Source organism: Phyllopteryx taeniolatus, chromosome 21 (genome assembly GCF_024500385.1).
Source record: "Phyllopteryx taeniolatus isolate TA_2022b chromosome 21, UOR_Ptae_1.2, whole genome shotgun sequence".
Classification (NCBI taxonomy): Eukaryota; Metazoa; Chordata; class Actinopteri; order Syngnathiformes; family Syngnathidae; genus Phyllopteryx; species Phyllopteryx taeniolatus.
In genome coordinates, this window is record NC_084522.1 from 11,662,655 (window position 1) to 11,685,605 (window position 22,951).

A 22,951-nucleotide genomic window follows, 5' to 3' on the forward strand; every position below is an offset into this window, starting at 1 on the left:
GTTTCAAGTCCTAGATTTTTATTTTTGCTTTGTGTTGCAAGCCAAAATTTTGAGGTACGAGCAGGTATTCAAGTATGCTGCCGCTCAAGTGAGAGGGGGAAAAAAAATGAAGCAATTAAGGTACTGTAATGCCCTCACCCTTGAGCAAGCAGAGCCACAACTGGCAATGCACTTTCTGCCGTTTATTGAACTGGACAAACGGTAAAATGAAAACACTGGGAAAGAGCTGCTGTTGGCCCCAACTTCTACCCAGACGCTCACAATGAACTAACCCGGCTAACCGGGCCCAGCTCCTGACATCACTCACGAGGCCATGACTCGCTAGGCACACATCAAACACACGAATACTACAGTACGTTGCGTCATTATACAGCTTGGTCATGGAATGAATTAAACTCATGTCAAGGTACCACTGTGTACACATTTGATTTAGTCCTACAATAACAATGTCCTTGACCTGCATTTCCTCAGGGTACCAGTCGTCCATCTCACTACCACGTCCTGTGGGATGATAACTGTTTCACGGCCGATGAACTGCAGCTTCTCACCTACCAACTGTGCCACACCTATGTCCGCTGCACACGCTCCGTCTCCATCCCGGCACCTGCCTACTACGCCAGGCTGGTGGCTTTCCGTGCCCGATACCATCTGGTGGACAAAGACCATGACAGGTGAGGTCGTAAAATGTCGTCCCAGTTCGGTCCTCTGTCCGAAATTCTTAGTTTGCATCACTAGACTAACATTTGCCTTTCTAAACCTTGTTTTGTCTTGCAGTGCTGAGGGGAGCCATGTGTCAGGCCAGAGTAATGGCCGTGACCCCCAGGCTTTGGCCAAGGCGGTGCAGATCCACTATGACACCCAACACACCATGTACTTCGCCTAAACTAACGAGCCTATCTGCCCGTCCATGCGTGGACATCCATCCCGTCTGTAGTTTTATTCATTATGAGCTAGTCTTTCTTTGTCGTCTTGTTTTTCCCTCATTATAGTCGCTTTTCATTTTCTTAAATGTGCACCAAAGTGACACTTTGATGGGATTCTGTGTCCAGTAGCTTTTTATTGAAACACGCTAAATCCAGTATTCCCAGTCGAGTCTCCCTTCTTACCAGCAATTAAGCACTGCAAACCCCAGGGGTTTCCATTGCACAGAAGAAAATGACAGAAAAATAACAAAACCCACACACACATACTACTACTAATTGAGCCATTATTTTGTCTTTTGTTTTTTCCTATCTGAATGTCTGCACTCGTGTTTTTGAGATATACTGAGCAATGGAGTGTTTTGGCGCCACTTGTGTCGACGAAGCTCTTTCGCTCTCCCAGCTAAGCAGGACTCTCATCTACTTTTACCTCAAAGCCCACCAGGGCAAAATCTGTCACAAGGTCTTGGGTTTTATTGGGTGGTCGGGAGGAACTCTACATGAAGAGATGGAGTGGGGGATGGGGGGTGGGTGACCTTTTGAGAATGAATATATATATATATATATATACATATATATATATAAAATTGTTTTTCCTTTTTGAGTGTTCAAACTTTTTCCTCCTTCAGTCTTTTACAAACGAGGTGACCTGGGTGTCCATACCCATTGCTACTTTTCTCCAATCTTTGCGAAAGAGTAGCCAGTGTACGCGTGCGTGCGTTTGTGTGCGTCCCTGTATATACATGTAATTTTGTTTGAATGTGTGTGTTTTTGTGTGCACATGCTTTCATGGCAGGCCACTGAATTGTAAAGGGAAATTGAGGAGTTAACTGCTGTAAATACCTCAGATTTGTTGTTTTTATATTCTCACATACAGTACATATAAACATATATTTACATCTAGAGCAGCTTTGAGAGAAATGACTTGCCTCATGGAGGCTTTGTGGGTTTCTAGCAGTCCAGGGTCACCTATCGATTAAAATCAAGTTACACTTTGACTGACGGGTGGGATTTGCACACGTGCTCGTTCAAGGCTGGCGTGTCAAACTTCCAACTTTCCAGTAGTAAGTGACATGTTGCCTGAGGAAGCTGTGATATCTGAGGTCTGGCCTGTGACAGGCTCTGCATTGGGACCTGTCATTTGGCTAAAGGCATTAAACGCAGCACAGCAGTCTTATCAGCACTTCTTTCTGTGTGAGTGACAAATAGGATTTTTCTTGGGACCTGATGAGCTGAAGGATTTTATGATGACACTGCTGGACGTTGTTGTTTTGTTTTAGATCTTTAGTAGTGATTTCTAGGGCCAGAAACCAGAGTATTTTTATTATAATTTTTTTTCCCTAAAGGTCTCATTTGCAAATGATGGCCAATTCATTGCACTGACCCGGGACGCTAGGCAAGCAACAGAGGGCACTCTCAATCTCTATTACCTTTATGCATTTATACATACGAATCAACAAAGCAGATTTGTAAAATTTTAATATAAGGATGTTTTGTGGTTATCTTAAAAACTGTTGTTTAGAATTTAGTGCTACCATTGATGTTGTTAATAGTGGTGGTCAATGTTGTAATTGTTGTAATTGAATTTTTAAAGTTAGTTGGGGTGAAGTAGTTCAGGGGTTACAGGTCAAGGCTGGTTGAGCGTTTGGTTGGAATTTTTTTGTAGCATCTCTGCTAATGGCGAGAAGACGTGGGGACCCTGGAAGGGAAAAACTCATGCTTCCATTGTTGGTCTGAGGACAACTTGAAGCTTAGTGGTAAATTGGGGCTTCCGTGTAGCACTCCAGAGTGATGAAACAGATATGCCTCTTCGTGTCACTCTTGTCAGTTTTGACCAGATAGATGGAGACAATCAGGGATTGTAATTGTAGTCAAGCTATATCGGGGGATTTGTTTTCAAACGGTTTGTGATAGGCAATGAGAATTTTTATTTTTAAATGGTTTTAGTTACTCTGTATATTTGATGTATACCCCTTTTACTCTTAGTCTTTGCTATACAAGTGTGATCTTCTTAATCTCATGAATTTTTAACACTGGATTGAATGAATTTGACTTTAGCATGAGCACTGCCCCCCCCCCCCCCCCCCCCCCCCCCCCCCGCCCCCCTTCACTCATTAAACCATCACCTGCCTTCTGTAGTTGCACTCTTGAGTGTTGCTTCTGGATAGCGGGGAGTCGTGGGAAAGCAGTCGCCGTGCACGCCTCATCAGGGGGGTACAGCTCAGGGTAAAACCCTTTTGTAATAAACCACCCGTAAAGCAGCAGGTTTATTATGAATGAGTTTGAGCACTTACCTGATGAAGGCGTGTGCGTTGGCCTTAAGCTGAGAGTAGAAAGTGGCAGGTGAGGGTTGTCCAGACATTACATGCAATAACTTTGGAATTGTGTGAAAGGAGGCACTACAAGGCAAATCAGGGGCTGTGGTTTAATGTTCATCTGGTCTTACAAATAATTTTTTATTTTTTTTTTAAATGACGCTTAAGTCTGAATTATCATGTGCTGTTTGTAACATGACCGCCCAAAGCAATATATAAAATGTGGAAAAACAAAGCTGTAATTCTTATTGTGGTTTTTGGTTGGCTGTTGTCCTTGTATTTTTTCCATGCGTTTCATTTGCTTGTATCAATCAGTGGGGATGTGCATTTGGTGGTAGTTACGTAGGCTTTAGACAATTTTCTTTTGACTAGATTTTGCTCGCCTGCATGCCAGATTGTTCTCCTACTAAAAAAAAAAAAAAAACAAAAAAAAAAATATAAACCTTTTGGAATCATATTTATAATGATAAAGCAAAAATGTTTTTTTGGTGTAAATGTTTATCATTGACTTTTTAGGTTACCAATATCTGTTTGAGTTTTTGTTTTCTTAAGATTCCCACACAATGTCAATTTTGTCTATTGTAAGGTGAAGACCTATGTGGGGGTCTGCTCTTTGGGTCGCGTTCAAACGAGGTACTTTCTTCAAACATGGGCCCGTTTAAGAGCAAACCCCTCTCCTCTCTTTACCTAGTTATGGTAGTGAGGCTCCATATTGTCTCCTTCTTCCTGGTTTATACCTGTGGCCAAGCTTCTTTTTAGGGTGTCTGTCCTTTTGCCATGGCAACACCCCCCTCATAAAAGTACAAAAGGGTTACCTCTTTTTACCTATGATTTATTTCTATCCCAAAGGGGAGAGCATGTAAAACTGTTAAATTCCCATTATCACTTTGTTATATCACTTAATGAAGTTCTTATTGTATTTTTATTTTTGGAAGGAGGGGGTCGTTTTAGCTCTGCTCTACAATTTCTGTCAGCTAGTGTTCTCTAATAGCAATACAAAGGATTGGATCGCTTCAATTGACTGAATGGAGCTGTCAAACGCTTTCTGACCAGTAGGTGGGGCATGTTGTAGAACATCTGTATTGGGCCATTCACACGGTATTGCTATTAAGAAATGTTTTTTTCATTTCTTTTTTTTTTTTTAAGCCTGCAGGGAAATTTTGTGTTAATGTGCAAAGTAATAAATTGGTATTTTATGCCTGTAACAATGATTGTCTTATGCTCTTTTCACATTGATACAGTAGGCCTCTGTCTACATGCATTTTTTTGGGCCAAAATAACTCACATTAGTACAGTACAGTATACCTCATATGCTGTAAAGTAGCATATAAAAGGTATAGCTATTGAGATTATACAATGAATGAAAATAAGATAACCTCGAAATAAGCGGTTCAGAAAATGAAAAGATGCATGGTCCTTATCTATGTTGCCTTTCAAGTTATGAAGCAGCCTACACTTTGGATGTCCGGTGTGACAAATGGCTTCAAAGTGATGTTGAAAATAGAAAATACTGTACAATAGTTTGCTCCAGTTGAGCCAGCATAGTAGTATTCAGTTAATTTTAAGTTGAGTATTCAACATGTATTTCACTTAAACGATGAGAGCAACCATCCTTTTGCCACTCACGTTATCATCCCCCTGTATTCCCCCCGTCCTGCTTCATGTGTCCCAACTTGTTGTCATGACCACTGTTTCCTTGGTGACCTGCGTTAGAAGAAAGGAAACCTGAAACCGAGATCTTGTCGTATTTAATTCATTAGCACGTAAAGGTTTAGTATACATAATGCAGCTAAGAAGCGCATATTGATTTAGAAAACAAGAGTGATGTTCTAAATGCCTTCATTCATATTTGATATTTAACAATTAAAAACAATTCAGCCACAATTAAAAAAAATAAAATAAAAAAATGAGCCAAGGGGCAAGGGTGTATCATTCTGAAAGACTTTTAGGTACAATAGCTGACGTTACCTGTGACCTTTGTGTTTTATGGCTTTTTACCATTTTCAAAGTTATTAATCCTTTCATTGTGTTGTCATAGAAAAAGGCAATTCAGAGCTGTTTTGTAAAATATCCTTTAAAAGGAGCGTGGCAGAGGGTGAAACTGTAATCCCCATTGTAGAGGCTCCCCCATGTTGTTTTTGTGTCAACCATCCATCCATTCCTACCGCCCTTTTGTTGCCACACACACACACACACACTCTCCTCCCACCCACTGCTTCCATGTATTTGGGGGCATGTTGACTGTTGCTCCCCCAGATTTGAAGACAGACTTGGTTATAACCTGATGCGCCATTTGCCCTGATATTGCTTCTCTGGTTTGGACCCTTTTGGACTGCCCTGTTAGCACCAGAGGCGGTTGGTAGGAGGGGGAAGGGTAAAGCCGAGTCTGAAGTGGCTTCATAAAGGCTTGCATCCCCGAGTGCTTTTTGTCTGCACAGCGACACCTCCGCTAAAACAGCATTGGATGAGGGCTCTTGCTTCATGTTTTTGAAAAGAAATATGTTGGTTCTTTTATTCTTTAAGATTTTTTTAATGGGAATTATATACAAGACGATGTGGATATTTTCTTCCAAAAAAGGGCCTGACACAGTCCAACGGCAGAATTAACCTTGCTTGATATAAGGTATGCGTCTTAGCTATCAAGGTGAAGCTACGTACTAAAGTGCCATTGTTAAACTTGAAATACTCTGTAAGAAAGGGCTAAGATCAATTTCAAGACCAGCTGGACTTGAATGCCACTGTACACAGATCAATCCTGCATCCGAAGGCTGCCACAGGTGGCTGCACAGCTACTGCATACTTACTCAATAATGCATTGAGTCAAGCACAGGAATGAGAGGGAGGAGAAAGTGTGTGGCCCTGTGATCGTTTTCAACAGACGGATGTCTATCACCAGGAGAAAGTGGGTGTGATTACTCCTGGTTAATGCAGCAATTGGATGCTAGGTGGAAGGGGACCCTGTGAGCAGATGCTGAGAGAAGCAGCAGTGACTTGGGTGCAGATAGATACCAAAAAAGTACACTTTGGAAGACTTTAATCCTGAGAAAGAGAGAGATTTCATCCTTCAAAGAATCTTACTCCTTGTGAATCACTTGTCACCATGGTGAACACCGGCTTGCAACTGATCAGCTTCACCTGCGCTGTGACCGGCTGGATCATGGCGATCGCGGTTACGGCCCTGCCCCAGTGGAAGGTATCGGCCTTTATCGGCAGCAACATCCTGACGTCAGAAATCAAGTGGGAGGGCATCTGGATGAGCTGCATCTACCAGACCACTGGTCACATGCAATGCAAGACCTACGACTCCATGCTGGCCTTGCCTCCTGACATCCAGGCCGCACGCGCCCTCATGTGTTTGGCCATTTTCATGGGCTGGCTTTCCTGCACCGTGTCCTGCTGCGGCATGAAGTGCACCACCTGCGCCGGGGACGATCGACAAGCCAAGGCGGGCATCGCACTCTCTGGTGGGATTCTCTTCATCCTGACGGGCCTATGTGTTCTCATTCCCGTTTCCTGGACTGCTAACACAGTCATTCAGGATTTCTACAACTCCAATGTCCCCATGATGCACAAACGAGAGCTGGGTCAGGCTATTTATCTTGGCTGGGCAGCTGCAGTTATTCTGATGATCAGCGGAGCAGTGTTAAGCAGTACGTGCCCCCTCGTGGAGAGGGGTGGCAGGTACCGCAGGGGCTACATGGGCCGCAGCTTTGCTAATTCGCCTGCTTCTGCACCAAATCTACACAAAACCATCACATCTACCAGTCTCCCACTTAAGGAGTATGTGTAGAGAGCAAACAGTATTTCTGTCAAGAAGTAATAGCAAAATGACAAAAAGGTATTAAATTACTCTCAATATCTTGATCACATCAATATTTTGCTTAATTTCTGTATTTATTTGTGTTTAAACTTGTGTTCTGTACATTCCTTGTATTTAAAACGAGTGCCTGAAAATGCAATTGTCATAGAAAATCCCCAGGCTTCTACAATGGCTTATTTTGTGTTTTATGATTTATCTTCGTACTTATTTCCTGTCATCTAAAAGCCATGATTGAGTTTTCATAATTCAGAACTGTGAAATAAAACAGTTTGTTAGTATGGATCTGTTTTGATCCTTTTGTGAGCTGTATTATTAACAAATATTTAGTTTTGGTATAGTGTCAATCAAGGAATGGTAATAAAGCTGTTTTTTATTTTTCAAAAACGATTAATTTTGCTGTCAACAGTCACCACTATCTGTATGGTGAATGGAAGATAAGTCTCCAATTATGTATTGTTCCTTTGAAGCTCACAGTCATTCCATTACAAGACTGTCAAGAGTGCAAGCATTGCACTCGTCGCTTTCTCTCCACTTAGCCAGACTCCATGAAGAAAGAAACTTTGCAAAGTGCATCTGAAATTGGACAAAGAAGGGATAAATTCATTAGCCTGACAAGTCATACACAACATGAAACCAACAAAATATTACAGACATGATGAATACAGAGTTGAGTGTATCTTAAGTAGGTTGTTTGTTCACACAAAAACATAGGACATTACTATCAAAGTAATATAGCAATGGAGATGTAATAAACCTTTACAATTTGATATTTACAAGGACACACCCAAAACAGATTGTTCACTGTGTGTTGGGGTGCAGCACGTGGTCTTTTAATGTAAACAGAATGAACTCTCAGTAATAATGGATATCGACCTGTGATTTGATCCTCTGCACTGGGGGTGTCCAAGTCTTTCCATCTCTTAGTAGCAGATACCAAAAGGTTGAGGTTGTCTGAACTGAGTGTGTGGAGCAGAATCTTCCTCCTCGTGAATCTGAACACATGAGTTGAGGAAGGGCGAAACAGACAGTGTGATGCAATTCCAAGTCAAGCGTTAGCAAAGAGGATACTGTTGTCGATAGTGACGCGCGGCATTATGGAGCCACTCCAGCATGTCGATGACTGACGGGACGGTGGCAGAGCGCTCGGTTACAGTGACCAAATCCAGACTATCTGTGTTCTGCTCATACAACTGGTCAGCAGTCGAGACCTGGTTAGTCACAGAGTCTTTTAGTGACTGAAGAGAAGCCCTGAGAGGAAAAAGGCAGAGAAATAATCACAGTAATGGAAAACTTCACCAGACCATACTTCATACAGACAGCCATCCATTTGCTACACCACTTGTCCTCATTAGCGTTGTGGGTGAGCAGAAGTCCCAGCTGACTATAGCCGAGTGGCGTCGTACACCCGGGACTGGTCGCCAATGAATCACTGGGCATATATAGACAAACAACCATTCACACTCACACCTAAGAGCAATTTAGATAAGTACTTTTCAACTGTTGTCATCCTAGGACCTGCATTTTTCTACTGTCGGTAAGTCGCGAGCGACCCACTTTTACAGAAGTTAGGAACAACAAAGAATATGTATTTTTAAAAAATAGCTTTTGAAAACATAACTAAACATGGCTATATGTCAAAAGTACTTTTAAGAGCACCTTGTTAAGAAACTGAGGATGAACATGGCGACTGCATGTACATACATGAATAATACCTGTAGTAGAATTAAATATCAAAATTGCACAAAATTGGACCACAAAATTTCCCTAATACCTTAGCACTGATATTTTTAGGAAAGTCACTTAGCCGATATGTTCCTTGTGGGAACTTAGCACAGAGCGTGGCATACAGTATTTATTGTAATATTTTTACGAAAAACACTTTTGAGGTGTAAATATAAGAAATCAAATGAAAAAAGTAAGTGTGGGGGTAATTGAATATGACTTTTTGTACCGCATATTCTTATGCTGCCACGCAAACTAGCTCATTGTGCAGTTTTCTTCACGTCGAAACGTCATATTGATACAGTGGTAAACTAAAGACCCCGTTTAATTCTTTTTACTATCCCTTTGCGATCCAACAACAATGGGTCTGCGACTGACTTTTGGGTCCCAACCCACCAGTTGAGAATCACTTATTTCGAGCACAGGTGTCATACTCGAGGGGACAAACCATAACTATGACGTGTGGCCTTCAAAAATGAGGTCCACAACTCTTGATTTTGAGTTTTCAATTAACCCAACACACATGTTTTTTTTAAAATAAGGGAGGAAAACCATTTGGTCCAGCAAACACTGGGAGAACATGCAAACTCCTAACTGGAAAAGCGAAACCGGGATTTGAACCCACAACCTCAGAACATTAAGAGACACATGCTAAACACTCGGTCTCTGTGCATCAAACAGAGGTGTTTCTAATTGTTTTTGTCCCATCTTAATTCGCTACACCACTGCAAACAGCGGCCATAATAATAATAAAGCTAATGTTAAATGTGAACCTTTATAGTTTCAATCAAATTACTGGAATTCATTATCTTTGTAAAGGCAGATATTTTTCACACAGCCATTGATTTTTATCGTGTCGAGTTTCTCATGTACAGTGGCTTTGTTAGCGACGCATAATATTGATAATTTCTATCTTACATATTTTGGTGGAGTTTGCACAACACAGTGTCCATGGCTTGCGAGAGCTTGAAACGCAGCAGTTCCTCCACTTGTGGAAAGTCCTTCAGCGGGGTGTTGGCGATCTGGACGTTGGAAAGCGCCCTCGACTGCTCTGCCAAGTTCTCCAGGGATGCCATCAGAGGGATACACTCTGTTACCACGCTCATCCACAATTTTTGGTTGTTTTCCAGACTATGGAAGCATCTCCTCAATACTTGATGGATGGTTAGTAGGGCAGATTTCGACATCTTTGTGGCTGATTTGAACAGTTAGCCGACTTCGATTCGAGATGTACACTTGGACATAAATAATTTACATCGGGTTGTCTTTGAAAATATTTTTTTTTAAAATGAATACTCCCATCCTTTTCACGCTCCACACGTTTACATGTTGCTTGTCGACAATTTCCGGTCACGTGCTGTAAATAGAAGACGTTAAACACCCTTATTGGCCTGGTTTCTACGGGAAGTCACGTTATAGAAACGAAACTTGATTGGTGCACTTTGGGTATTAGTCCCACCCCGGCGCGGATTTGAAAACAGCTTGGAAGTGACATTACACAAAGAAGAAGTAGGGCACAAGGAGTTGAAAACGTATTTCAAAAGATTACGCAAGGAAGAAAAATCAGGTAATGCATTCTTTAAAAACCTACACAAAACGTCTCGCCAATGCCGTTTTGCCATTAAAAGACGGTTGGAATGCAAATGGTTTCAAGTCATAGCTGCTAAAACACCCCGTAACGGCCATGCTAGGCTAACACGAACATGACGCTAGCATTAAACGGCTCTACTGTGCATGTCGATAACTTCTTTTAGGAGGCCATTCACGGTAGTCTTATTTCCTCGATGGATTGTGTTTTGTCGGTTATGATGAAGTCAATTTGCTTTCGCTGGTCTTCTACCTTCAGTCATGGCGCCCAGGAAAAACACGAAACAACAGAAAAACAACCCAAAAATGATCAAGCTCGAGGCGTTTCTGGATGATTTCGACAGTGAAGGTAAATATGTGAATTTTTAAAAGGTTAGACATCTCATCATAAGTCTTTATAATAGTGCTCATCCACTGTTTTTAAGTCATTTTATGTCTTCTTTCAGCTCCTTGGTGTTTGTGTCCATTGTTGTTTGAACTGACTTATTAATGATTGTTTTCACAGTCAAAACAAGGGTTGGACAACTTGAAGAGAAGAAGAACGTGCTGTTAAGAGAGCTTGACAACAGCTGTAATGTGGCTCTCATTAAGCAACATGCGATGGTTAGAAAAATGAATTGGATGGAATATTTCAGTAAGTACTGTATCTCATTAATGCTTGTCTTTTAGTTAGGGTTTTTTAACGTGACTGGCGACTGATATTCAGTGGTGAGAAGTATACAAAGTACAAATATTTCATTTTGTTAAGTAAATTTTTCAGATTTGTGTACTTTACTACTAGTACTTAAAGCACCACTGTGTTGTATGTAATTGACGTTTTTTTTTTGTTTTTTTTTAAACCTAAGTCGAGGAGTTGAATCAGTCGTCCTACTTTTTTTTGTATTTGTACTTCTGCTGTTCTACTTAAGTTCAGAGTGTGAGTACTTTTGCCACCTTTTGTGATGTTCATATTGATAATGGGGATTCTTTGGATTGTTTGAGCCACTGGTTTTCCCTGCACATACACGAAAAGCAAATTAATGTTTTCTTCATCGATCACCAGAAGCCGAGAAACCCAAATCCCCGCAAGTGGATGATTTGAAGGTGAGTCGATGGCCTTTCCTGTCATTTATTGCAATTGAGTGTTCCAAGCTTCATGTTCCTGTTGCCTTGTTTATTATCTCTGTCTCTTTACAGAGGGCAGCAATTGTAGCGCATGTTGTGGCTGAGGACCACGCCGTTCTCATGAAATCAGTCAAGAAAAGTATGATAGCTGTTTTTTCCCCATGTTTTGAGATGCTTTTAAAAGGAGATGTTATGCATTTTTTTTCCCACAATTCAAAACATTTCCCACGTGTCTTATTAAAAGCTCCATGTCATTCATAAGTCAAGAACTACACCGCACTTAATGTCCAGTTGCCACAATCAAGTTCAAATAATATTTTGGAGTGTTTCTATGACATGCAAATGCTGAGTGTCTTTTGTTACCAGGGCCACTGGGGAAGAGCTAGGGCATGCGACCAAGTGAGCGGCTTCTGAATGATGCCAATGTAGTGACTTTTTTTTTTTTACCCCTCTGGCAACTATAAAAAGGGCGTCAAGTGATAAATCTTGCTTTTTTTCTGTTGCGTTATCTGAGACTCCGATGCCCTCCGGAGCAAGAAATATTCCCCCCTCCAAGTCCAGACTGCAAATGAATGGAACGTGTGTGAAGACCACATATACCATTAACCATATACTGTACACCCTTTTGTGTCATAGTGGGGGTGGAAGTGCAGAATGGCTCGCTCACAGAGATATTTTCAGAAATGGTTAGATAACAAAAGATTTACTTAGTTGTGTGATTTCACATGAGATGGATGGGCAGCACTCCAGAGACCCAACTAAAATATTTGTTGGCGAACAAAAAGTAAATTTTCCATATATCACCTTTCAATCACTTTTGTGTAGAACTGTGTAAACTGCTGTGGCAGATGGTAATTGTAGCGCATGTTGTGGCATGTTTTCATGAAATATAAATATATATAAATATATATATATATATATAAATAAATAAAAAAAAGTTTGTCAAATGCAATATTAAATCAGCTTCTTGATGCTATTTAAAAGCATCTGCAATGATGAGTGCATTTCTTGTCTCAAACACAGTGTCAAAGAAGAAGGGCACAACCAAATCCACTTCAAATGATGAAAACACGCCCATAACTTCGAGGAAGGTAAAATGGCTCATTTTAAGTGACGTGCATCTTAAGTAATTTTTGTACAGTGTGTATGTAACCACTTCTTCTGCGTTCAGGGGAAAACTGCAAGGAAGCCCCCAACTACATCCAGACGTGTAAAAGCTCTGTCAGTCAGTCAGCAAAATGCTTCAGTAAGAAGGTAGGACACAAGTGGGTTGTTTTACTTTATCCTAAAACAAGGCTCCTTCTCTCATAGAATTAATTGCTAGGTGCAGATAGATGCTTCCTTTTCCACTGGGTAAAGAAAAGAACTGTGACTATCTTTTTACTATGGCTGATGATGATCGCACAATGTTTAATGGTAGAAAGACAGAGAGAGTGAGCAGCTAAATAGAAAGCGTTTATAGTTTTCATCAACATTATGATTATAAAAATGCATTTGTTTCATGCCTAATAAAAACATTAGCCAGTGTCCCTGATACGTGGAAGCCAAGCCCCCAGTAAGTGCATCTGGCTTCCATTAACAACAGTAAATACATTTATCTGCAGGGGGTCTTAAACCTGGTTTATTTTTTTATAGTGTTATTAGTTTTATTTTTATACAAGTACAGTTTTGCCTTTCATCCGAGCGGGCTTCATCAGTTCGTGCAGCTAGGCTTAGTTAGTTAGGACAGAACTAGCCTGGGGTTTTGGTGTGGAGGCGCAACTATTTATCCTCCAAGTTGGAGGAACGCCCCAAACCTCGAATGGGATCATTCTTTTGGAATAAAAAACGACAGTCGTTAAGATGTCTTATAGAGAGGCCACTGTCTGTCAATAGGAGTCGTCAGGGGTCATTTCATTGCCAAGCCATCAAGGTGGGCATATCAGAATCATCTTTATTTGCCATGTATGTCAAAAACACGAGGAATTTGTCATGTAGCACCACAAAGCTCAAGTTACAGTATCACTTGAACCTTGCCCATTTTCATAATCTCTCTCGTTGAATAAATAAAGATGAGGAAATATGGTATTTGTCTTTTTAGTATTGGTTTTATTGAAGTTAATTTCAATTTATTTTATTCAATTGTAGTACATTACTATGTTTAAAGTTATTTTATATAACTCATTGGTTCATTGTAAATGAATCAGTTTTTCCTCATACCTACTATTGCTTATTATTGTTCTGTTTGATTAATATCATTTGATCAAGCCTTTTCTAACATTCCATACTCCAAAATAAGTAAAGTATGTGTCATTATTGCTGATATCGGTATCAGCCAAAACTCAAGGCTATAATATGAGTATTGGATCGCTAGTGAAAAAGTTGGATCGGGACATCCCAAACTTTTATTCACTGATCTTCATTATTGCAATTTTATTCAAGCTAGTGTTGTCTTTATTAAGACTGTGTTATCTTGCTTTAGATCACCAAGGAATGCCATGGTGACTCCTGCCAGGACTCTGCTGGACTCCTCTTTGATGGCCCCAACTCCCTTCATCACACCACGCTTTGACCCGAGGTAACCGTAATGTGTGGCAGGCATCTGATGCTGCTTGTTTCTGTAATATCAATGCAGTGTTATAGTTTGGCCTCATAGGGGAAAAACACACAACTCATCCTTCAAGCTTTCTGCACCTCAGGCTTCCCAATACTCCGGCTTTGAGAAATCCTCGCCACAAGGAGAGGGTCTTCAGTATTTCAACCAATGGCTCACCCATCGCAGCAACCAATGAAGAAATTATCATAAATGTGCCAATCGGCAACGGAGAGGTGAGTCATAAGTGCACTTTATAACCTAAACAATATGACCATTAAAATATATATTATCATATGGTATGGTATCAGTTAATTGTCAGCCTTCAATATATGTGGAACATACTGTACAGTATAACATATAACATACTGCTTTTCATACTCCTTTTCAAGAGGTCAGTCCCAAAAACACCACAAATAAACCCCATAGAAATGGGTATCAAACATACATTCATACATGCTCTTATAATGATGATGATAATAATAACCAGACATAATTTTCATCTCCCATCAAAATACAGCATAGCTTCCTCCACCCAATCCTTAACTGTTAGTAGATGAGAGAGATGAAAATCTTCAAGTATGCGGGCACGAGGAATGTCCAAAGAGAAAAAATTGTCTAAAAGGTGCTATCTTTGAAGTTTAACAAAAAAGCGAATGACAATTGCATTATTCAGAACAAGTTCGTATTTATTTTTTTCTCCCCTGGGACTTGCTTTTTTATTTTCTGATACAAACAAGCTTTGCAACTGGGGTTTTCCAAGCATTAATTTCAATAATAATAGTCTACAGAAATTATAGAAATATTTTTATTCACAGATAATGTTGGGTATTTTTTTTTGGGGGGGGGGGGTAAAAAATGTATGGAAACACGATCCTTAATTAACATTTTAACTGTTCAAGGATTTCAACAATCAAATGAACTCTTATGCATGGTTCGGCTGTTCCACATCTCCAGTAACACTGCACCCCTTCTAGTTCCGTAATGTGGTGAGCCAATGTGACCTTGGCGAAATAGTTGCAGCTTGGAAGCACATACCTTGGGTCACAAGTTTCCAACGTTGATAAATCATTTTTGCCACTTAGTAATGGTCGCAATGTTTAGTGCGATTGACTTTGTGATTCCCTTCTTGTCATTCGGAAAACAATGTGAAAATGATTATGCTGATATATCTGTTGGTGGGAATTAAACACACTTGTGGCTTATTTGAAAAAGTCACTGGAGGGGTTGGAAGAGTCTGGCGACCAAATTAAGTTGGCAACCCTGACGCTGCTTTTGTAAACTAGCTCTTCTGTTCGCAGCCATGGGATTATAGTTATAAATTCACGTCAGCGGTAATGCACTTTGAGCAACGGAAGCCGATAACAAATAGATTGCTCAGGCCGAGACCCAGTTGAGGATCGTATGGCAACGGATTTACCAGGACGTTTCATATTCACTTCCTCCTATACTCTGTTTATACAAGGATGATTCATGCTTATGAACGGAATATGATTGTTTTCAGAGTATTCAGCTGCTGGCCAGTCAAATCAATTCACTGGATCTGTCCCTGCTGGATGAAACCACTTTAAGGAGCGTTCGTCATTTGCAGGTACTGTATATCCACCACATCGGTATTAGACTGAATTTACACTGCAGAACCAAGAATTTGTTTAATGAGCTGCCATGTCTTTTTAGTGAGGCTGCCTGTATTGTATTAATTGGAGGCTTAACACTCGAAAGACAGACAGTGCATGTCAGATTACTCCAGCCTTTATTTTTGCAACTTTAATAGGAGCGCAAATTTGCAGCACAGAAATGCAGCACGCATTTCCGGATGTGTGCTTTGTTGCGCCCTCGTCATTTCTGTCCAATGGGAACAATCATCGCTCACGTAGCTTTGTTTACAAATTATCCTTCGCTTGCAGAATGTACAATGTGAAGGCGAACAGCACCAAACGAAAAAAAACTTTCCTGGTGTGAATACACCCTAAACTTACAGCATGGCATTTTGTTTATTTGTTGTCAAGCTCAGATGGATGGAGTGCATCCGACCAGTGCGTGCTTTACAGCGTGCTCACATTGGCGGATAGTTGATACGCAATGAGATATCCACATTCGGAAGAGTTCTGATTCCATCTGGGTGTTTTTTTTATTTTTATTTTGTTTTTTTCATCGCCATGACTCTTATCCGAATTGATGAGCTAAATATTTGCAATTGTCACTTGAGCCATACAATGCTAATCTAGCCTTAGATTATTTTCATGTGGAGCATCCCCTATTCCCCATTATTTATTTACAACAATACACGTGTGCCATTTATTTATTTTTTTACACATATTTTCCCCCTCTGTCCAACAGAATCGGCTCACATCACTGTGTGACTCCTTGAACTGACCCAGCAGTCTCCTGTTGATTTGTAACGTGTATATATATATATTTTTTGTCTTTTTTTTCCACAGCTTTGCATCCTTTTATCTGCCTTCTTTATCTGATGGGATATTTTATTTGTACTGTTTTGTTGTAGAGTGTGCTCTTCTGTTGTTACACTCTACATTTTTCTTTGAAAACAAAGACCAAGTCTCGAACCTTTGTGTGGTGATTGATTCAGACCTGACTTTCAGTAGTCATATTAAATCCGATACTAAAACAGCCTTCTACTTGCTTAAGAACATATCCAGAGTTAAGGCTTGCATGTGCCAAGCAGACCAGGAGAAGCACATCCATGCTTTTATCTCAAGTAGACTTGACTATTGCAATGGTCTTCTGACTGGAATCCCCCAACAGAGCTGTAAACAGCTGCAAGTCATTTACAATGCTGCAGCTTGGGTTCTGACCAGAACAAAGAGGTCAGAACATATTACTCTAATTTTAAGGTCTCTACACTAGCTCCCAGTTGGCTTTAGGATAGACTTAAAAGTTCTGCTTCTGGTCTATAAATCATTAAATGGTTTAGGTCCTGAATATATGAAACAAATACTAGTGTAATAAAAACCCGGTAGGACTCAGAGATCTGAAGACTGAGGTCAAATAGTGGAGCGCATTGCCCTTTTTTGCTCTTGGGTGGAATAATGAAGAAGTCCTACGAGCCAGATACTATGTTCTTGTAAGGGGGGGAAGCTAATTACACAGTTTAGTACAAAAGAAAATGGCTTTTTATAGTTAACTTGTATAACTCAGGTCAAATGGTGGAGGACAGTCCACCAAAGTAAACATGGTGAAGCAGCTTTTTAGCTGGTATGCTATTCATAAGAGGAATAAGTTGTTGACAGAAGTCAAGTCAGCCCCAAGGGTCTGTTTTTAAATTCAGGTTAAAAACTTCTTTTTTTCCACATACTTATGATTATTTTAAAGAATTTCCACTTTTAAATTATCTTTCTTCCACTGTTCGTTTCTTATCTTTATTTTTATATTTTTCTTTGTTTTCAAATGTTTTTAAGCTGTTATATTTTTGTCTTTGTTTTAATATGCTTTTAATAACGTAAAGCAAGAGTTCTCTTGTCGGAAATGCACCATATAAATAAATTTGCTTTGCTATTACATACAACACATTCCCTGGAATCCACTAACTTGACAACTGCCCATGTGTAAATGCAACTTCTAAATGCGTGTGTTTTAGTTTTTGTACTCTATCACTTTTTAATGTCTAGATAAAGCCTGGATTTTGTCATATGAGTCACTATCGGTAACATGGACACAGATGTTCTTTTATACTGATGCTTTGTTGGTTGGATGCAGTTTCATTAATCATGTACATAATAGAGTAAGGAGTTGAACACAAACATTGAATGTAGGACAATTCTTGGAATAATGGTTGAGTAAATGTGGGTATTTATTTTGCCTGCATATCAAGGAGCCACAGTTATTTTCGTAGCTTTGCAGTATCTCATATTAGTCGCTAGAGGGGGCGCTTTAGACTAAAATGTATTCGTTGTACTGCAGCATAGATGCCATTAGATGGCAGCATTCATTCGTGACGTTTTCTGTAGGGGTTTGCCTCGTGAACGTTTTGAATATTTTTCATGTGTGCCTTTTTTTGACAGCACATTTAAATAATTTAAATGTTTTCTTTCACCCTCATGAGCTGCCTCCTACCTTTTTGATATTTGAAGTAAGGTAGCATGTTAATCCATTCGACCCCGCTTGTCCTCTTTAGGGTTGGGTGTGAGCTGAAGCCAGCCGATTACAGGGCACCTCACAACCCAATGGGTAATTTAGTGCTCTTAAATTATATTGGTCATTGTTATTTACATGGTAAACTGACCACCATTGCTAGACGAAGAATCATCTTTATTGTCATGTCCCGGGGTTGTTGTGGGTGGATGGGCGATTGCTGCATCCTCACCGGCTCTGTCTGGCAACACTTTCCGATTCGGATGTTTTGCTGCCCACAATCTTCTTCTGGTTGATGGCCGGGTTTCTAAGCACTTGACCACATCTGCTGCTTCTACCGCTCTACCCACTATATCCTCATATAGTGGCAGGGGGTGGTTATTTACTCAACTGCAGTGGGGACCAGGCACATATTAAGATGTTTCAGGGTGAGGCCATTTGTACAAAAACTATTTATATATATTTATATTTCACAACAGGCAGTATGGTGGACAAGTGCTTAGCACATCCATCTTAGAATTCTGTGGATGGAGGTTCAAATCCAGGCTCCGTCCTCTCTGTGTGGAGTTTGCATATTCTCCCGTGCTTTCTTCCACATTCCAAAAACCTGCAGATTATGTTAGTTGAAGACTGTCTTCATCTCGTTTCTTCATTTGCAAAAACTGTAGAAGCATCGAAACATTTTTATTAATGTGGCCAAATGCATTTGACAAAATTACAGCCTAAATATTACAGATTTGTAATCATAAGCCACTTGTCATTCAGTGATTTCAGTATTAAAGACTACTCTAACTAAGGGCTGGACATAATATATAATATTAATCCATTAAATTACTGGGGGAAAATGTGTAATTAAATTAGTCGCTTTTGGAAATTTTCATGATTACAATTAGATTTGAAAAAATCGCCGCAAAATCTCAAATTTATCAACGTCCTCCTAAAGCCGAAACTTCTGAATGGGTCTCTGGTCATGTGCCGTTGGCGTAATCTCAAGCATGACAATTTTTACAAATACGACATCGAAGCGCCACCTTGTGCTGCACTCTGTTAGTTTATCAGAGATTTTAAAAAGATTACTCCAGGTTAGACTCATAATAAATAAATGCACTTTTGAACACCTAATAGAACAGTTTCATCTTCATATTTTTGGAGTTATTATGGAACATTGATGCCATCACTTATCTAGGTTGTATTTTCATTAGTGTAACTTGTAATTGTAACCAACATTTACAAAGTAATCTGAACACTGGTGAACAGTAACAGTGTCGTCTCATAAGGAATCCACTTGGAATATAAAGCATAACGTGGATTTGTGTAATGATAATAATTCATACAAGGAGACTTGATTTGTGACACACCACAATGACGTCATCTTTAATTGCTCTCCATTGAATGACATAATATATATATATATATATATATATTTTTTTTCCCCCCCCAAACATTTAACCCTCCCCGCTCTGTTGTCATCTGTTCGGTGAGATCTCTGGTGGATAGCAGAACACCTAAAGAGAGGAGCCTGGACGGAGGTGGTTGCAAATAAAGAAATGCGATTTGGCCTCTGTGTCTTTGATCAACCCAACATTTCTTTGGAATGTGGGAGGAAGCTAGACACCCAAAGTCCACACAGGAAGCCCAGAGCTGGGATTTGGACCCTGAACCTAGGAACTGTGAGGCAGATGTGCTAACCTGCTACTTGCGATGCTCACCTCTTAAGTCTGTTCTGTTAGCCTTTTTCCTTTATCATCAGTAAACTCTTGCTTTTGCTTATGCTAGAAGTTCTCTTGTCCTTTCATGACTTTGTTTGCACAGAGGGATATTCGTGAGTGGCGTAACACGGCTGTTGGCAGAAAGTGGCAGCCTCTCCCGCTGCTGGCACAGGAACACGCACTCTGACCTTCAGGGACAACTGAATTGGCAATTAGAAGCTCGTTATAAAGCTCAAAGAGCTCGTCAGGGTTTTCACCTGGGACGAGGCGACGGGTCAGGCCGGGCCTCACCTTGAGTCTCCACAGGCAAGCGCACAAACGCTTGATTCTCGTGCATCACATGCTAGCAAGGAGTGGGACTGGAACTCTGCCCCAAACTGAGACTAAGCCTGGCCCTTCCCTCATCTTAAGCACTTGATCATCTGCTATTATTCACTGTGCAAACTACTGCTGTGCAAAATAAAAAAAGAAATCACCTCCATATCCCCAAAAACGACAGATGCTGTGGTCAGCAGTGCATCCAGTTCAACTCCCTTGTTAGCAAAATCTTTGCAAACCTGCTCTACATAGCGGAATGTTCACAGTTTTGCATCTGAATGGGGTGGATCCTTTTTTTCTCTCTTAATTCTCTGGAAAATTGCCACATTGCACGGATGGCTAAGCACGTGGGCAGTGGTGCAGTGACAGGTGCTGTATGAATGGGGTGGATTTTCAGGTCACGTAGCAACGCTTCCACATAAATCATCCACTCAGTTGTGCAGGATGAGGGACTGGACCCTGAGTGGAACGGGGACCATAACGAGTACATCAGACATAAGGTAATTCCCATGAGAACAAAGCTTAAAACCATGGGTTAAAGCACTCAAACAGATTGTTGCATTAAAGCTCAATTGAAATGTAAAGAGTTGATTTTTCAGTTAGAAATACTTTCTTAGGACCCATGGTTTGAAAAAAAATACTTCTCTCAAGAAACGTCAGTACACAACAAAACCGTACCTAATGTATTGTCCAGAGGAAATCAGTGCGAATCGGTGGTTGCCGGACATTGTGTACTCTGCTGCCGCCACCATTAGGTGGGAGGTTGGAAGTGCACGCGTTATTTGACTGGTGCTAATCATATTTTGTTTGATTATTAAATTGAGACAGTGCATAATTGCATGAATGACCAAAGTCAGAGCATGCAGCATGTTGGTATCTGCGACATTTTGGAATGGATTCTTTTGCTTGGCGGACGTTTACACGCCTCTGTGTGCCATTGTAGTAAGTCGTTATGTTATGATGGGTATTTTGTCCACTTGTTCCATACTTTATCGTCTTCCAGTTAGCATCCTCACAATTGGTTTTCCCTGTGACCATTAAGTGTGTATTCCTCAACAAAGCTTTCCCCCCCCCCCCCTTCTAACTGCCAGGGCCCTTTGGTTAATTGCGCTCCAACCCTGGGGAACCTGCCAAATTTCCTGGCAAGACGGATGAAACTGGTGGGGGCATGTTCTCCCGGAGAAATGAATTCTCCAGCGCGTCAGGGCCTCCTATAAATCCCATCCGTCAATTGCTCCCCTAATCGATTTATTCACGTACTTACATTGCTGCCTGCCACTGTCTCTCACTTAATCCATAGCGAAACAACCAGGGGTTGACACTCTTCTTTTGCTATGTTTGTCAGCAAAAAAAATAAATAAAAATGTCACTTGAAAGTGATGATGTAGTGAAACGACAGACTGGATGGCTGACTGGTAAATGGGACTGAACGGCCCACACATGATGCATTCTCGACACGTGTTCGTCGGGCGGCCAGCGGAGTCCTGATGGTGTTTTGACGGGCGGCCCCTGAAGACAGGTGGGATTGAAAAGAACATCTGCTGCCATTGAGAAAATACTGTGGAAATTAGGCTCCGAAGGAAACGAAGCAGGAGGTTTGCTGATGGCGCAGGGACGAGCTTTTCCTCGGATCCCTGGGCGACCCTAAGAACTAAGATATTTGTTAGCAAAGGACATGATAGTGATTCCTGTTGTGTAATATAAAAAATTCATATGTGTACATAATACTCATGAGGGCAGGGGCTGGAGGGGTGTGTTGTGTATGTGTGTGGGGGCGTAAGGTGTGCGATAAAAGTAAAATACTGTAGTTCATTATACAGTGGCCTGTATTCTAATCGAGGCTGTAACTCAGTTTACTTTACTACAGGGTGCATCTCAGTGCCTCTCCCCAAAGTAGATGCATCCTATTTTTTTATTTTTTTTTAACCCTAATAAATTTCGCCGGATGTTGTAAACAACTTCTCTTATTTCTAACCTAATGTTATGTGGAGATGGCATTTAACCGGGCAATTAGCGTTCCCGTCTCTGCCTCTGTCCAGCACACCTACCGTACCTTGTTGCAGTCTTTCTGCGTTTGAGTAGTTTGAAGACCGCAGAATTTTCATACCACAGAGTGTTTTCTTTTCCACATTGTTTTATATGTGATGTCTTTGTGGTTAGCCAAATGTAATTACCGTTGAGTTAGCAGACATGTCTGGCTGCGGGCTCTCCTCGTTCAGTTTCGTACTTGCGTCTTGCACCTTTCACTTCCGCTTGTATGCGCGGGGGCGTTGACCCTCAGTCACAACACTGCAAAGGTTGCAGCCATTACGGGTGTGGTGGGGAGTTGAAAGTGTTTGTTGTTTTACAAAGTACCTCCCTTTATTATCACATGAATGAAGTTAAAGAATAGCAGATCAGATTTGAGTCAGCGACTACATTAAAACCTTCCAAATATGGTCTTAAGACCAGTCTTGAGTGTAACAACACTACACGTCCAAATAGTCAATCTTTCGGTTCTTTTTGTAAAACTTGCTGTTCTCTAGCAAGGAGATGAACAGCAAAATTCACAGCAGGTGTTTTGTGCATGTACATTTCCACTTCTATACCTTTCTGTGACTCTTCCAGTCCCTCTGAATCTGTTGCAACCTGCTGAATGATGACACTTTAAGCTCAGTGGCATCACTCTGGTCACTTCTCCATTGCTTCCTTCTCAGCTGACACTGACAGCAGTGCTACTGCCACCTGCAAAATCACCAGGTCCTTGCTGTTGTCATTTATGCCCTTTCTGAATCAACATGAAAAAGGTTAAA

General features: G+C 40.8%; 4 protein-coding genes across 10 annotated transcripts in view; 3 read left to right on the plus strand and 1 right to left on the minus strand.

Moving 5' to 3' along the window:
- The window catches only part of ago4 (argonaute RISC component 4), a 32,374-nt gene extending 27,928 nt beyond the window's left edge, over window positions 1-4,446 (plus strand). For all 7 annotated transcript variants that reach the window (XM_061759327.1, XM_061759325.1, XM_061759328.1 and 4 more), the window contains 2 exons: window positions 472-671; window positions 775-4,446. In XM_061759327.1, the coding sequence (XP_061615311.1) occupies window positions 472-671; window positions 775-883 (309 nt within the window). In that variant the 3' untranslated portion in view covers window positions 884-4,446. The remainder of the gene's footprint in view (window positions 1-471; window positions 672-774) is intronic.
- A 1,889-nt stretch (window positions 4,447-6,335) lies between these two features.
- On the plus strand, window positions 6,336-7,179 carry cldn35 (claudin 35). Its single transcript, XM_061759330.1, has one exon. The coding sequence runs from the start codon at window positions 6,336-6,338 to the stop codon at window positions 7,023-7,025; it is 690 nt and encodes a 229-aa protein (XP_061615314.1). The 3' UTR covers window positions 7,026-7,179.
- A 226-nt stretch (window positions 7,180-7,405) lies between these two features.
- airim (AFG2 interacting ribosome maturation factor) lies at window positions 7,406-10,118 on the minus strand. The gene is made up of 4 exons (XM_061759331.1): window positions 9,696-10,118; window positions 8,124-8,303; window positions 7,929-8,047; window positions 7,406-7,628 (listed from the first exon to the last, which is right to left on the minus strand). The coding sequence occupies exons 1-4, from the start codon at window positions 9,962-9,964 to the stop codon at window positions 7,588-7,590; spliced, it is 609 nt and encodes a 202-aa protein (XP_061615315.1). The 5' UTR covers window positions 9,965-10,118; the 3' UTR covers window positions 7,406-7,587.
- Window positions 10,119-10,192: 74 nt separating this feature from the next.
- cdca8 (cell division cycle associated 8) lies at window positions 10,193-16,611 on the plus strand. Its single transcript, XM_061759329.1, has 11 exons — window positions 10,193-10,344; window positions 10,624-10,713; window positions 10,870-10,998; window positions 11,407-11,447; window positions 11,541-11,607; window positions 12,492-12,559; window positions 12,640-12,722; window positions 13,930-14,025; window positions 14,147-14,276; window positions 15,545-15,631; window positions 16,381-16,611. The coding sequence occupies exons 2-11, from the start codon at window positions 10,626-10,628 to the stop codon at window positions 16,414-16,416; spliced, it is 825 nt and encodes a 274-aa protein (XP_061615313.1). The 5' UTR covers window positions 10,193-10,344; window positions 10,624-10,625; the 3' UTR covers window positions 16,417-16,611.
- The last annotated feature ends 6,340 nt before the right edge of the window (window positions 16,612-22,951 follow it).